General features: G+C 53.5%; 2 protein-coding genes and 1 pseudogene across 2 annotated transcripts in view; all 3 read left to right on the top strand.

The window, feature by feature from the left end:
- LOC146431067 (protocadherin beta-4-like) overlaps positions 1–13,334 on the top strand; it is a 32,762-nt gene that overhangs the window by 3,971 nt on the left and 15,457 nt on the right. The gene's annotated exons all lie outside the window — the stretch shown is intronic.
- Positions 3,321–6,927, top strand: LOC146431071 (protocadherin beta-15-like). Its single transcript, XM_085074162.1, has one exon. It carries the CDS (start codon positions 3,321–3,323, stop codon positions 5,757–5,759), a length of 2,439 nt encoding a protein of 812 aa, XP_084930288.1. The 3' UTR covers positions 5,760–6,927.
- On the top strand, positions 9,611–12,858 carry LOC146431070 (protocadherin beta-15-like; annotated as a pseudogene).

Below are 13,334 nucleotides of genomic sequence, written 5' to 3'. Positions count from 1 at the left end.
GTACCCCTGAGTGTAAAAATTGGAATAAAGTGAACACCTGAATGTCTTGCGTAGAGAAGGTCTTTGTAGAGCTGTTCTTTCTAAGAAAGCTCTGCCAAGGTTTATCAAAAAGCCATGGGTAGGGGGTTGGTGCATTCCAATGTTTTTCCTTTGGCTGAGGTAATGTGAAGTGTGTGCATTTCTCCAGGTTTTATATGCAGCTGATACAGCATTCAGGAAAATTGTAGGAAAGAGGGAATTGCTGCCAGGCATCTCTGGTTCTTCTGAGGGGTGACCTTCTGGCTCAGATGGAGCCCAGGCAGAGGCAGGTCAGGAGAAACTGGACACTATCCTAGCAGAAGCCCTGGGTCTGCAAAGGTCTCTGCAAAGCTGTGATGTGGCACAGTGACCTTCCAACTCTGCTGACAGCTGCTTCTGCAAATGGCAGCTGTGAGGTGTTGGAGCACTAAGTGTTTGTGACACTGAAGGTGTAGGTGTTTTAGAAGGAGGATGGCACAAAGACAGCAATGTCTGTTCCTTACAGAACTATTTGGGAAAATTCCTGGAGATGGGAATATGGTGTGCAAAAAAATCTACTAGGGAGTTTTACCACAGAGAAATGACTATAGAATCTCTCTAGCTGTTCCTTTCACAAGGCTCAGATGAATCTGGCACGTCCTCAGGAAACACTGGTGCAGTCATAATGTCCAAAGGACACCACTGTAAACTTAGGATTCACTCATCCTTATCTCAGCTGATCTGGGATGACACAGGCCTCTGTTGTGATGTGCTGTGATGCACAAATCCTTTGCTGAAAGGTTCAATTCAGCTCATTGTTACCACCTGCAATCAGCTCCCACCTGCCACTGGTAAGAAAGCACCTGCAAGCAAGAAATCTGCATTTCTCAGAATAGTGAGCTTACAGCGCAGTAAAATAAAATGTGTGAGATTCCCTTGGAAATTCTCCTTGGGGACACAGGAACTGATCACAGCTAGCAACATTAAGGACACTTCCAAGAGCTCTTCATCCTCATGTGTAAAGAATCATGCCGATAACCTGGAAACTGGCATGGCTGAGGGAGAACCTGCTCCTCAAGGTGAGTTGCAAGAAGGAGGTGGATTGACAGTGGAAGCATGGGCATGTGGCTGGGCATGAGAACAGGCGTAAGATTTGGATGTGTAGGGGTGAGAACAGGAAAGCTCAGGCACAAAATGAACGAAATGGCAAGGGATGTTAAGAATAACCAGTAGAGATTCTCTAAGTGCATAGGTCAGAAAAGAAAGGCCAAGGAGAGTGTACCCCCTAATATACATGAAGGGAGAAGTAGTGATGGCGGATATGGAGAAGGCTGATGTACTCATCAAGTTCATCACCTCTATATTCACTAGCAGGAAGGCTTTCCACATCTCTGGAATCCATGAACCTTCACTTTAGTGTTGGTGCAGTGAAGACCCTCACTCTCTAAAAGAAGGGCACATTCATGAGCACCTAATGAAACTGAACTGACATGAGCCTCTGGGGCCAGAAAACATGCATCTCAGTGCCCGAGGCACTGGCTAATATGGTTGGCAAGACACTCTTCACCCTATTTGAAACATCATGGCATTCAGACAGAGTCTGCAGTGTTACGAAAAAGGGAAACATCAGTGCTGTTTTTCTAAAGGGGAGAAAGGAAGACTCCAGGAACTGCAGACTATTGAATCTGAGCTCTGTTCCTAGGAAGATCAAGAAACACACCTTCACACAGGTAATGTTAAGGCAGATGCAAAACAGGGAGATGATCCAAGGCAGGCAGCACAAGAAAGAAGTGGACGTATTAGAGCAGATCTAGAGATAGCTATGGAGATGCTTCGAGGCCTGCAGCACCACTCCTATAAAGACAGGTTTAGAGAGTTGGCGAAGGTGGTGGCTGTGGAAGTCGGCAATGCATCGTACCAGAGGCTCATCATGTTGGTATGAGCCAAGGGGCAGCCACTGCACTCCTCCACTACCTCCCCTCCATTGCCCTGGTCCATGGTTTCTCCGACACCTTCCAGCATCTCGACTACACTCCTGCTTGAAGGCAGCAGCTGCAGGTGGCAAGGGAGGAAATGCTAACCACTTACCTCATAACCTCTCTGGGCGGCATGTCTCCACCCTTCCTCCTGTGGGTCCTTGCATTCGTGGCAGCCTAGCTCTGCAAGGTTCTCCTCCACGCACAGCTATCGCCTCCCTCTGACCACTGCTACACCGATAGAGACTTGTCCAGTGACAGCTGAGGAATGGGCAGAATGGGCACTCTGTCGAGGGCTTACAGGTGTGGGATGTGCCTGACCAGTGGCTCAGGGATGAAGGAATTCCAGATCTTGTGGCTCGCCTTGCTCACCCAACAAAACAGCGCTGATGCTGCATCCGATGAGAACGAAGAACCACTATACCAGTCGCCGCCCACCAGCGAGAGGGAAGCTCAGGTGGCGCGCAAAGCCACTCCTCCTTTTCAGTCGCGGGACCGTCAGACTGGAAGGTGCCTCCATACCTGAGCCATGCTGTGATGCACATCCTTGCCTCGTCCGCAGCCTGAGATTTCCCGATAGCTGTAGTGTTGACCCGTGCTGTTACCGAAGTGATGCCCCTGCAGAGGCTTTGGGCCAATTTCTGCAGCCACGAAAGGTGGGTCTGTCCCACCACATTCAGCCTGTGCCTCACGCTGCACAGGAAAACGCGTTGTGCTGGTCCTGCTGCCGCGTTTCACGAAGGGTGCCACTGGCCGAGAGTGCAAGGACTCCCGCGGGCGGTGGAGAGCGGGGAAGAGAAACAGCTGACGGTGTTGTCGGTGAACTCCGACTGAACGTAAGAACACGGTTGATTCTCTCCAGCGCATTCTCTCCAGTTAGAAGTTTGCGCGTCCTTCCGCAGGTGCCGCGGCGGGCGAGCGACAGCACGGAGCGTGTTCCCTCGGGTCCGTGAACTGAGCGAGCGGAAGCTAGGGCTGAGCGGGGCGGCGAGCGCAGTCCCAAAGCACACCGCTAGGTGGTGCTCCAGGACAAGGCGGCGCCGAGCGGCTGCGGCAGCAAGGAGGCGGCCGAGCCCGGAGCTGCTCAGCTCAGCCCAGCCCGACAAAGCGCAGCGCAGCTCAGTGCGGAGCAGCTCAATCCAGCGCGGCCGGACGGAGGTGACAGAGGCTGCGGCGGCGAGCGCTGCCCCGTGTCATCCGCTGCCGGAACACCCCGCCTGCCTTACGGGCCGGAGTCTGACATAGCGAGGAAAGGCGCTCGCCCCCCGTTTGGCTGCTTTCCACAGGGAATCGCCCAGGACATCCGAGAAACCCGAGACTGGCCGCCGCCGCCGCCGCTGCCGCGCCATGGCGATTGCAAGGCAAGTGCTTTGTCTCTATGCTTTCCTCTCCCTGCCGCACGCTCGCTCCGAGCCCATCCGCTACTCCGTAGCCGAGGAGGCGGAAAGCGGCTCCCTGGTAGGCAACCTGGCGGAGGACGCGGGGCTGACGCCGGCGCAGCTCTCGGCTCGCCGCGCCCGCCTGGTCTCGGAGGACGGCAGGCAGCATTTTCGCTTAGAGCGCGGCTCCGGCCGCCTCGTCGTGGCGGGGAGGCTGGACCGCGAGGAGCTCTGCAGCCAGTCCGGCACCTGCATGCTCCCCTTCGAGCTGCTGCTCGCCAATCCCCTGCAGTTCTTTCGGGTCGAGGTGGCTCTGGAAGACATCAATGACCATTCACCGGTCTTCCCCGAGGAACGAGTCACTTTTGACATCCCAGAAACGAGCGAGCCAGGCTCTCGTTTCCCGCTGGAGGTGGCTCGGGACCTCGACGTTGGCAGCAACAGCATCCAGTCATACAGCATCTCTCCCGAGAACGAGTACTTTAGTGTCTCCTATGGCAGTCGGATTATAGGAAGAAAGTCTCTTGAACTTGTTTTGGAAAAGCCGCTAGACAGGGAGGATCAGTCTGAGATGAGTTTCAGTCTCATTGCTGTAGATGGTGGCTCTCCTCCCAGGACTGGAACCACCCAAGTCAAAATTGTCATTTTAGATGCAAATGACAATGCTCCCATCTTCACACAGGAGGAATACATAGGGCAGGTCCTGGAAAATATGCCGGAAGGCTCTGTGGTTCTGACTGTGAAGGCAACTGATCAGGATGCAGGAGTTAACGGGGACATTTCCTATCAACTCAGCCAAGCAGTGGGACAGAGTGACCCAGCATTTGTGATTGATCCCATAACTGGTGAAATTAAACTCACAAAACCTCTGGACTTTGAGTCAGCAGAGACTCATGAGCTCAGTGTGAAGGCCAGAGATGGAGGGGGACTTTCAGCAATCTGCAAAGTGTTGGTGGAGGTGGTGGATGTGAATGACAATGCCCCAGAGCTCATGGTCAGTTCCTTCAGCAGTCCCCTCCCTGAGAACACTGTGCCCGGCACAGTGGTTGCCCTCTTTAGTGTCAGAGATCGGGATTCTGGTGCCAACGGGAAGATCTCCTGTGCCCTCCAGGATCAGCTCTTCTCCCTGCGGCCAGCCTATAAGAATTACTATGAGCTGGTGACAGTGAGCGTGCTGGACCGCGAGGAGACAGCTCAGTACATCCTCACGGTCACAGCAGCAGATGCGGGGTCACCTCCTCTCACAACCACGCAGACCTTCACCGTGGACATCTCGGATGTCAATGACAACGCTCCTGTCTTCAACCAGACATCATACACCATGTATGTGCGTGAGAACAATGGCCCCACGGTGTTTGTCGGAGCCGTCAGTGCCGCTGATGCTGACGTGGGGCTCAATGCCAAGGTGACCTATTCGCTGGCAGCAGCGCAAGCGGCCGAGCGACCTTCCTGCTCCTGCATCTCTGTGAACTCGGAGAACGGACACGTGTTTGTGCTGCGGCCCCTGGACTACGAGCAGCTGAGGCAGACCGAGGTGACAGTGAGTGCCTCTGACGCGGGCTCTCCTCCCCTCAGAGCCAACGTCACCGTGCGCCTTGTCGTGGTGGACGAGAATGACAACGCACCGCTCGTGCTGTACCCAGGCCAGGAGAGCAGCCCAGCGTCCAGTGAGCTGGTGCCTGTGTCGGCTGAGGCGGGCTACCTCATCACCAAGGTGGTGGCCGTCGATGCCGACTCCGGACAGAACTCATGGCTCTCGTACCACCTGCTGAGGGCCACCGAGCCCGGCCTGTTTACGGTGGGTGTGCAAAGTGGCGAGGTGCGTCTGAGGAGGCCGGTGACAGAGAGAGACAGCGTGAAGCAGAAGCTCGTGGTCCTGGTGCGAGACAACGGGAAGCCACCGCTGTCAGCCACCGCAGCTCTGAGCGCTCTCCTGCTCAAGGACTTCTCAGACGTGCACCTCCCGCACAGCAGCCCGGCCACGGAGGATGAGGGCGACTCCCTGACAACCTATTTAATCATGTCCTTGGTCTTTGTCTCACTCCTCTTCCTCATCTCCACTGCAGCCTTTGTTGCTCGCAAGGTGTGCAAGAGAAAGGAGCTGAAGGCTGGCCATGTGCTTTACGGTGCCGACAACTTGCAGAGCAGCCTGGCCGATGCAGCCGCTGCCGGGACCCTGCCCCGCGCCTACTGCTACGAGATCAGCCTCACCACGGGCTCGGGCAACAGCGAGTTCAGATTCCTCAAGCCCATCCTCCCCAGCCTGCCACCACAGCAGTGTGCCATGGGCCAGGGCCCTGATGGTGAACAGGATTTTCCTTGTGTCCCTGTCAGCCCAGGTGACATGGCACCAGACAATGCTGGGACTCTCTCTGCCGGACAGTACAACTCTCTTTCCTTTAACTAGCATGAGGTCTGCACAGCCAGAGGCTTCGTGCTTCATGGGAGGAAGGGATGTAGGCTGTGGCATATGACAATGGTTCCTTCAGAGTAAATCCATATTTGCTGCTGCAAGAGCCGATTTCCAGCAAATTCTAAGTCAGAATAACAATTGTCTCCTGCCCCAAAATCTAGCAAGGACAAGAAGCAACTCAGGTTCTCTCACTAGGTTAATAATGTATTTCAGATTTTCAATGCCCATTTCTTGTATGTTTTAAGAATGGGGTTAGGTCCAGTTCTCCCAGCTACGCTCTTGTCTCTCAGGCAAGACCATGGATCTCTTATGTTCTGCTGCAACACAATGACACTAAAATACCTATAGGCTATTTTTTGGGTCAGGAAAACGAGGGAGATTTGTGTACAACTCTGTTGCAAGCAAAGGGCTCATTCTTTCCTGGATTCTGCATGTCTCTGCCTGAGATATGTGGCCACTGTGTGTTTTCTTTCCTGGCCATTCTGTCTTTCTATAGAAATATTTTGTGTCTGCATAGGCTGCAGTAGTGCTACCTGGTGAAGCAGGGAGTTCTCCCATGCAGAAATTGCAGTGCAGGGGATTCCAGCTCAGCAGGCAAGAAGGGTATTTCGATCCTTGGAGTACATCAGTATTATCTTTTCCAGGACAGAGCAGCAAAATGCACAAGATCCTCTTTTAGCTCATAAGGTTTTCTGTTCTGTCTCCTTGGGATTTGCCTTGGAAATACAATAGTACAAATGGTGTTGGGTTAGACTGTAGCTGTACAGAGTTGTGAAAACACTTCCACTATCTTTGGGTGAATTGCATGAAAACTACACATGTCCTTGAAAGACAAATTTCTGAAGGCAGAATCAAAGAAGAACTTCTAAAAAGGATATTGATTTTGATCTAATTATTTTTTCTGAATTCAGTGGGGTATTTGATGGGACTGGAAAGCTGACCCCATATGATTGTATCTATGCTAAAGCATTTGCATTTTCCTTTTTGTTGTCTCAGCATTTACTCTCTAAGCTTTTTATTTGCATTTCCCTTCCCATTCTCCTTAAGAATGACTGTCACCTCGTGAAAAATAACTGATTCTTTGAATGATGTGTGTGATGTACACATTATTCAGAAAGCCCCACGCTGTGTTTTGCTAAAGTTATAAACTGTAACATTGTAAAGTGGTATACCTCTGAGTGTAAAAATTGGAATAAAGAGAACACCTGAATGCTTTGTGTAGAGAACATCTTTGTAGAGCTGTTCTTTCTGGAAAAGCTCTGTCAAGGCTTTCCAAAATGCCATGGAGGTGGGGCTGTGGGGCGGGGGGTGGTACCAATGTTTTTCCTTTGGCTGAGGTAATGTCGAGTGTGTGCATTGCTCCAGGTTTTATATGCAGCTGATACAGCATTCAGGAAAATTGTAGGGAAGAGGGAATCGCTGCCAGGCATCTCTGGTCCTTCCGAGGGGTGACCTTCTGGCTCAGATGGAGCCCAGGCAGAGGCAGGTCAGGAGAAACTGGACACTATCCTAGCAGAGGCCCTGGGTCTGCAAAGGTCTCTGCAAAGCTGTGATGTGGGGGAGTGACCTTCCAACTCTGCTGACAGCTGCTTCTGCAAATGGCAGCTGTGAGGTGTTGGAGCACAAAATGTTTGTGACACTGAAGGTGTAGGTGTTTTAGAAGATGGATGTCACAAAGACAGCATGCATGTTCCTTATGGAAGTATTTGGGAAAATTCCTGGAGATGGGAATTTGGTGAGAAAAAATATCTACTAGGGAGCTTAGCTCTGGAGAAATGACTTCAGAACTTCTCCAGCTGCTCCTTTCTCAAGGCTCAGATGAATCTGATAACTCCTGAGGTATGACTGTTGCAGTCATACTGACCAAAGGACAACACTGTACACTTAGGATTTGCTCATTCTTATCTGAATTGGTCTGGGAAGGCACAAGCCTCTGTTTGGCTGTGTTCTGATGTACAGATCCTTTGCTGATAGGTTCAGTTCAGCTCATTGTTAGCACCTGCAGCCAGCTCCAACCTGCCACTAGTGAGAAAGCAACTAGAAGCAAGAAATCTGCATTTCTCAAAACAGTGAGCTTACAGCACAGAAAAATATAATGTGTGAGATTCCCTTGGAAATTCTCCTTAGAGACAAAGGAACTGATCACAGCTGGCAACATTAAGGACAATTCCAAGAACTCTTCATCCTCATGTGTAAGGAATCAAGCCAAGCAGGCAGGAAAACTGTCATGGCTGAGGGAGAATCTGCTACTCAATCTGAGGAGTAAGAAGAAAATGGATTGACAGTGGAAGCATGGACATGTGACTGGGCTTGAGTACAGGGATAAGTTTTGGATGTGCAGGGATGAGAACAGGAAAGCTCAGGCACAAAAGGAACAAAGGGGCAAGGAATTTTAAGAATAACCAGAAGAGATTCTCTAAGTGCATAGGTCAGAAAAGAAAGGCCAAGGAGAGTGTACCCTTTAATAAACAAGAAGGGAGAAGTGGTGATGACAGATATGGAGAAGATATGGAGGTACACAAGAAGTTCTTCACCTCAGTATTCACTAGTAAGCAGGTTTCCCACTTTTCTGGAGTCCATGAACCTGCAGGTGAGAGCTGGGGCAGTGAAGACCCTCCCACTCTAAATGAAGGGCACGTTTATGAGCAACTAATGAACAAGCACGAGTGTCTGGGGCCAGAAAACATGCATCCCAGTGCCCGAGGAACTTGGTAATATTGTTGCCAAGACACTCTCCACCCTGTTTGACATGTCATGGCAGTCAGGCAAAGTCCTCAGTGTCAGGGAAAAGGGAAACATCACTGCTGTTTCTTCAAAAGAGGAGAAAGGAAGACTCCAGGAACTGCAGACCACTCAATCTGAGCTCTGTTCCTGGGAATATCAAGAAGCACACCCTCATACAGGTAATGTTAAGGTGGATGCAAAACAAGGAGATAGTCCAAGGCAGGCAGCACAAGAAAGAAGTGGATCTGTGTGAGAAGATCTGGGGGAAGCTATGGGAGATGCTTCAAGGTCTGGAGCACCACTCCTATAAAAACAGATTCAGAGAGATGGTGTTTTTGGCCAAGGTGGTGGTGGTGGAAGCGAGAACATATCCTGGCAGAGGCTCATCTTGTTGGTATGAGCCAAGGGGCAGCCTCTGCACTCCTCCACTTCCTCCCCCTCCATTGCCCCAGTCCATGGTTTCTCTGACACCTACCAGCATCTTGACTACACTCCTGCTTGAAGGCAGCAGCAGCAGGTGGCAAGGGAGGAAATGCTCACCACCTACCTCATCATGTCCATGGACTGCATCTCATTGCTCTTCCTGCTGTCCGTACTCGCCTTGACAGCAGGCAGCAAAGCTCTGTAAGGCTCACCTACAAGCACAGCTGTCGACCCCCTCTGCCCACTTCTACACAGAGGGAGACTTCTCCAGCGACGGCTGAGACATGGGCAGGATCGGAATTTCACCACTGGATTGCTGGTATGCGATGTGCCTGACCAGTGACTCGGGGAGGAGCAATTTCCAGTTTCTGAGGCTGGCCTTCCTCAGCCGGCAAATCAGCACTGATGCTGTATCCAAAGAGAACGAAGAGCCGCTATACCGCAACCCTCCAGCGGGAGGGAAGGCCATGCAGGGAACACTGGAGCTCCTTTTCCGTCGCGGGACTGCCAGACCTGTGGGCACATCCATGCCTGAGCCGTGCTGATCCCTGCCTCAGCCTCAGACTGAGATTTCCCAGTGACTGTAATTCCATTCCTTGCTGTTACCGGAGTGATGCCTCTGCAGAGGATTTGGGCCAGTTTCTCAAGTCAGGGAAGGTGGCTCAGTCCCTCCACACTCAACCTGTGCCTCGCGCTGCAGATGAAAATGCGTTTTGCTGGTCCTGCAGCCGCGTTTCCTGAAGGGTGCCACTTGCCGAGAGCGCAAGGAATCCCGCGGGCAGTGGAGAGAGGGGAAGAGGAACAGCTGACGGTGCAGTCGGTGAGCTCCGACTGAACGTAAGACCACGGTCGATCCACCCCAGAACTTTTCTCTCCAGTTAGAAGTGTGCGCATCCTTTCGCAGGTGCCGCGGTGGGCGAGCGACAGCACCGCGCGTGTTCTCTCGGGTCCGTGGACTGAGCGAGTGGCAGCGCGAGCTGCGGGCGGCGGCAGGCGCAGTACCACCGAACACCGCTGGGTGGTGCTCCAGGACAAGGCGGCGCGGATTCGCAGCGGCAAAAGGAGGCGGCCGAGCCCGGAGCAGCTCAGCACAGCACAACCCAGCTCAGCTCAGCGCAGCGCAGCACAGCCCAGCCCAGAGCAGCTCAGCGGGGCCGGGCGGAGGGGACAGAGGCTGCGGCGGGGAGAGCTGCCCCGTGTCACCCGCTACTGGGACACCCAGCCAGCCTTACGGGCCGCCGGCCGGAATCTGACACGGCGAGGAAAGGCGCTCGCCCCCCACTTGGCTGCTTTCCGCAGGGAATCGCCCGGGACATCCCGAGAGACCGAGACTGGCCGCCGCCGCTGCCGCCGCGCCATGGCGATCGCAAGGCAAGTGCTTTGTCTCTGTGCTTTCCTCTCCCTGCCGCACGCTCGCTCCGAGCCCATCCGCTACTCCGTAGCCGAGGAGGCGGAAAGCGGCTCCCTGGTAGGCAACCTGGCGGAGGACGCGGGGCTGACGCCGGCGCAGCTCTCGGCTCGCCGCGCCCGCCTGGTCTCGGAGGACGGCAGGCAGCATTTTCGCTTAGAGCGCGGCTCCGGCCGCCTCGTCGTGGCGGGGAGGCTGGACCGCGAGGAGCTCTGCGGCCAGTCCGGCACCTGCATGCTCCCCTTCGAGCTGCTGCTCGCCAATCCCCTGCAGTTCTTTCGGGTCGAGGTGGCTCTGGAGGACATCAATGACCATTCACCCGTCTTCCCCGAGGAACGAGTCACATTTGAAATCCCAGAAACCAGTGATCCCGGCTCTCGTTTCCCGCTGGAGGCGGCTCGGGACCTCGACATTGGCAGCAACAGCATCCAGGCATACAGCATCTCTCCCGAGAACGAGTACTTTAGGGTCACCTATGGGAGTCGGAGTGAGGATGGTAAATATGTTGAACTTGTTTTAGAAAAGCCGCTAGACAGAGAGGAACAGGCAGAGATGAGTTTCAATATAATTGCTGTGGATGCTGGCTCTCCTCCCAGAAGTGGGAACATCGAGATCCATATTGCCATTTTAGATGTAAATGACAATGCTCCCATCTTCACGCAGGTTGGGCAGGTATGTTGGGCAGGTTTTAGAAAACGTGCCAGAAGGTTCTGTGGTTCTGACTGTACAGGCAACTGATCAGGATGCAGGAATAAACGGGGATATTTCCTATCAACTCAGCCAAGCAGTGGGAGAGAGCGACCCAGCATTTGTGATTGATCCCATAACTGGTGAAATTAAACTCACAAAACCTCTGGACTTTGAGGCAGCAGAGACTCACGAGCTCAGCGTGAAGGCCAGAGATGGTGGGGGACTTTCAGCAATCTGCAAAGTGTTGGTGGAGGTGGTGGATATGAATGACAATGCCCCAGAGCTCGTGGTCAGTTCCTTCAGCAGTCCCCTCCCCGAGAACACTGTGCCCGGCACAGTGGTTGCCCTCTTTAGTGTCAGGGATCGGGATTCTGGTGCCAACGGGAAGATCTCCTGTGCCCTCCAGGATCAGCTCTTCTTCTCCCTGCGGCCAGCCTATAAGAATTACTATGAGCTGGTGACAGTGAGCACTCTGGACCGCGAGGAGACAGCTCAGTACATCCTCACGGTCACAGCAGCAGATGCGGGGTCACCTCCTCTCACAACCACCCAGACCTTCACCGTGGACATCTCGGATGTCAATGACAACGCTCCTGTCTTCAACCAGACATCATACACCATGTATGTGCGTGAGAACAATGGCCCCATGGTGTTTGTCGGAGCCGTCAGTGCCGCAGATGCTGACGTGGGGCTCAATGCCAAGGTGACCTATTCGCTGGCAGCAGCGCAAGCGGCCGAGCGACCTTCCTGCTCCTGCATCTCTGTGAACTCGGAGAACGGACACGTGTTTGTGCTGCGGCCCCTGGACTACGAGCAGCTGAGGCAGACCGAGGTGACAGTGAGTGCCTCTGACGCGGGCTCTCCTCCCCTCAGAGCCAACGTCACCGTGCGCCTTGTCGTGGTGGACGAGAATGACAACGCACCGCTCGTGCTGTACCCAGGCCAGGAGAGCAGCCCAGCGTCCAGTGAGCTGGTGCCCGTGTCGGCTGAGGCGGGCTACCTCATCACCAAAGTGGTGGCCATCGATGCCGACTCCGGACAGAACTCATGGCTCTCGTACCACCTGCTGAGGGCCACCGAGCCCGGCCTGTTTACGGTGGGTGTGCAAAGTGGCGAGGTGCGTCTGAGGAGGCCGGTGACAGAGAGAGACAGCGTGAAGCAGAAGCTCGTGGTCCTGGTGCGAGACAACGGGAAGCCACCGCTGTCAGCCACCGCAGCTCTGAGCGCTCTCCTGCTCAAGGACTTCTCAGACGTGCGCCTCCCGCACAGCAGCCCGGCCACGGAGGATGAGGGCGGCTCCCTGACAACCTATTTAATCATTTCCTTGGTCTTTGTCTCACTCCTCTTCCTCATCTCCACCGCAGCCTTTGTTGCTCGCAAGGTGTGCAAGAGAAAGGAGCTGAAGGCTGGCCATGTGCTTTACGGTGCCGACAACTTGCAGAGCAGCCTGGCCGATGCAGCCGCTGCCGGGACCCTGCCCCGCGCCTACTGCTACGAGATCAGCCTCACCACGGGCTCGGGCAACAGCGAGTTCAGATTCCTCAAGCCCATCCTCCCCAGCCTGCCACCACAGCAGTGTGCCGTGGGCCAGGGCCCTGATGGTGAACAGGATTTCCCTTGTGTCCCTGTCAGCCCAGGGGACATGGCAGCAGACAATGCTGGGACTCTCTCTGCCGGACAGTACAACTCTCTTTCCTTTAACTAGCAAGAGGTCTGCACAGCCAGAGGCTTCGTGCCTCATGGGAGATAGGGATCTAGGCTGTAGCCTATGGCAATGGTTCCACACTCTTTCCTTTAACTAGCACAGTGTCCCAGAGGCTTCGTTCCTCATGGGATGAAGGGATCACGGATGTAGCCTGCAGCAATATTTCCTCCAGAGTAAATCCATATTTGCATTTGGCATAGCCAATGTCCAGCAAATTCTAAGTCTGAATAAAATTTGTCGTTCCCCCCCCCCCCCTCAAATCTAGCAAGGATAAAAACACCTCAGGTTCTCTCACTCGGTTAAGAATAGGTTTCAGTTTTTCAATGCCCATTTCTGGTATGTTTTAAGAATGGGGTTTGGTCCAGTGTTCTCAGCTATTCTCTTGTCTCTCTACCTATAATGCAAGACCGTGGATCTCTTATAGTATGCTGTAACACAGTGCACTGAAATGCACATATGCCTTCTCTTGGGTCAGGGAAGCAAGGTACTTTTGAGTACATATGTGCAAGCACAAGGCTAATTCTTTCCTGGATTCTGGATGTCTTTGTCTGAGATATGTGGCCTCTGCGTGTTTTCATTTCTGGCCACTAGGTTTTTTATACAGCCATTGCATGTCTGC

Source organism: Lichenostomus cassidix, chromosome 13 (assembly GCF_008360975.1).
Source record: "Lichenostomus cassidix isolate B80296 chromosome 13, HeHo_3.0, whole genome shotgun sequence".
Lineage (NCBI taxonomy): Eukaryota > Metazoa > Chordata > Aves > Passeriformes > Meliphagidae > Lichenostomus > Lichenostomus cassidix.
Note: the sequence above shows the minus strand (reverse complement) of the source record. Positions and strands in the feature narration are given on the sequence as shown.

Excerpts from the sequence above, each read along its gene's own strand:
- LOC146431071 (XM_085074162.1), top strand. The coding sequence starts at position 3,321 with ATGGCGATTGCAAGGCAAGTGCTTTGTCTCTATGCTTTCCTCTCCCTG.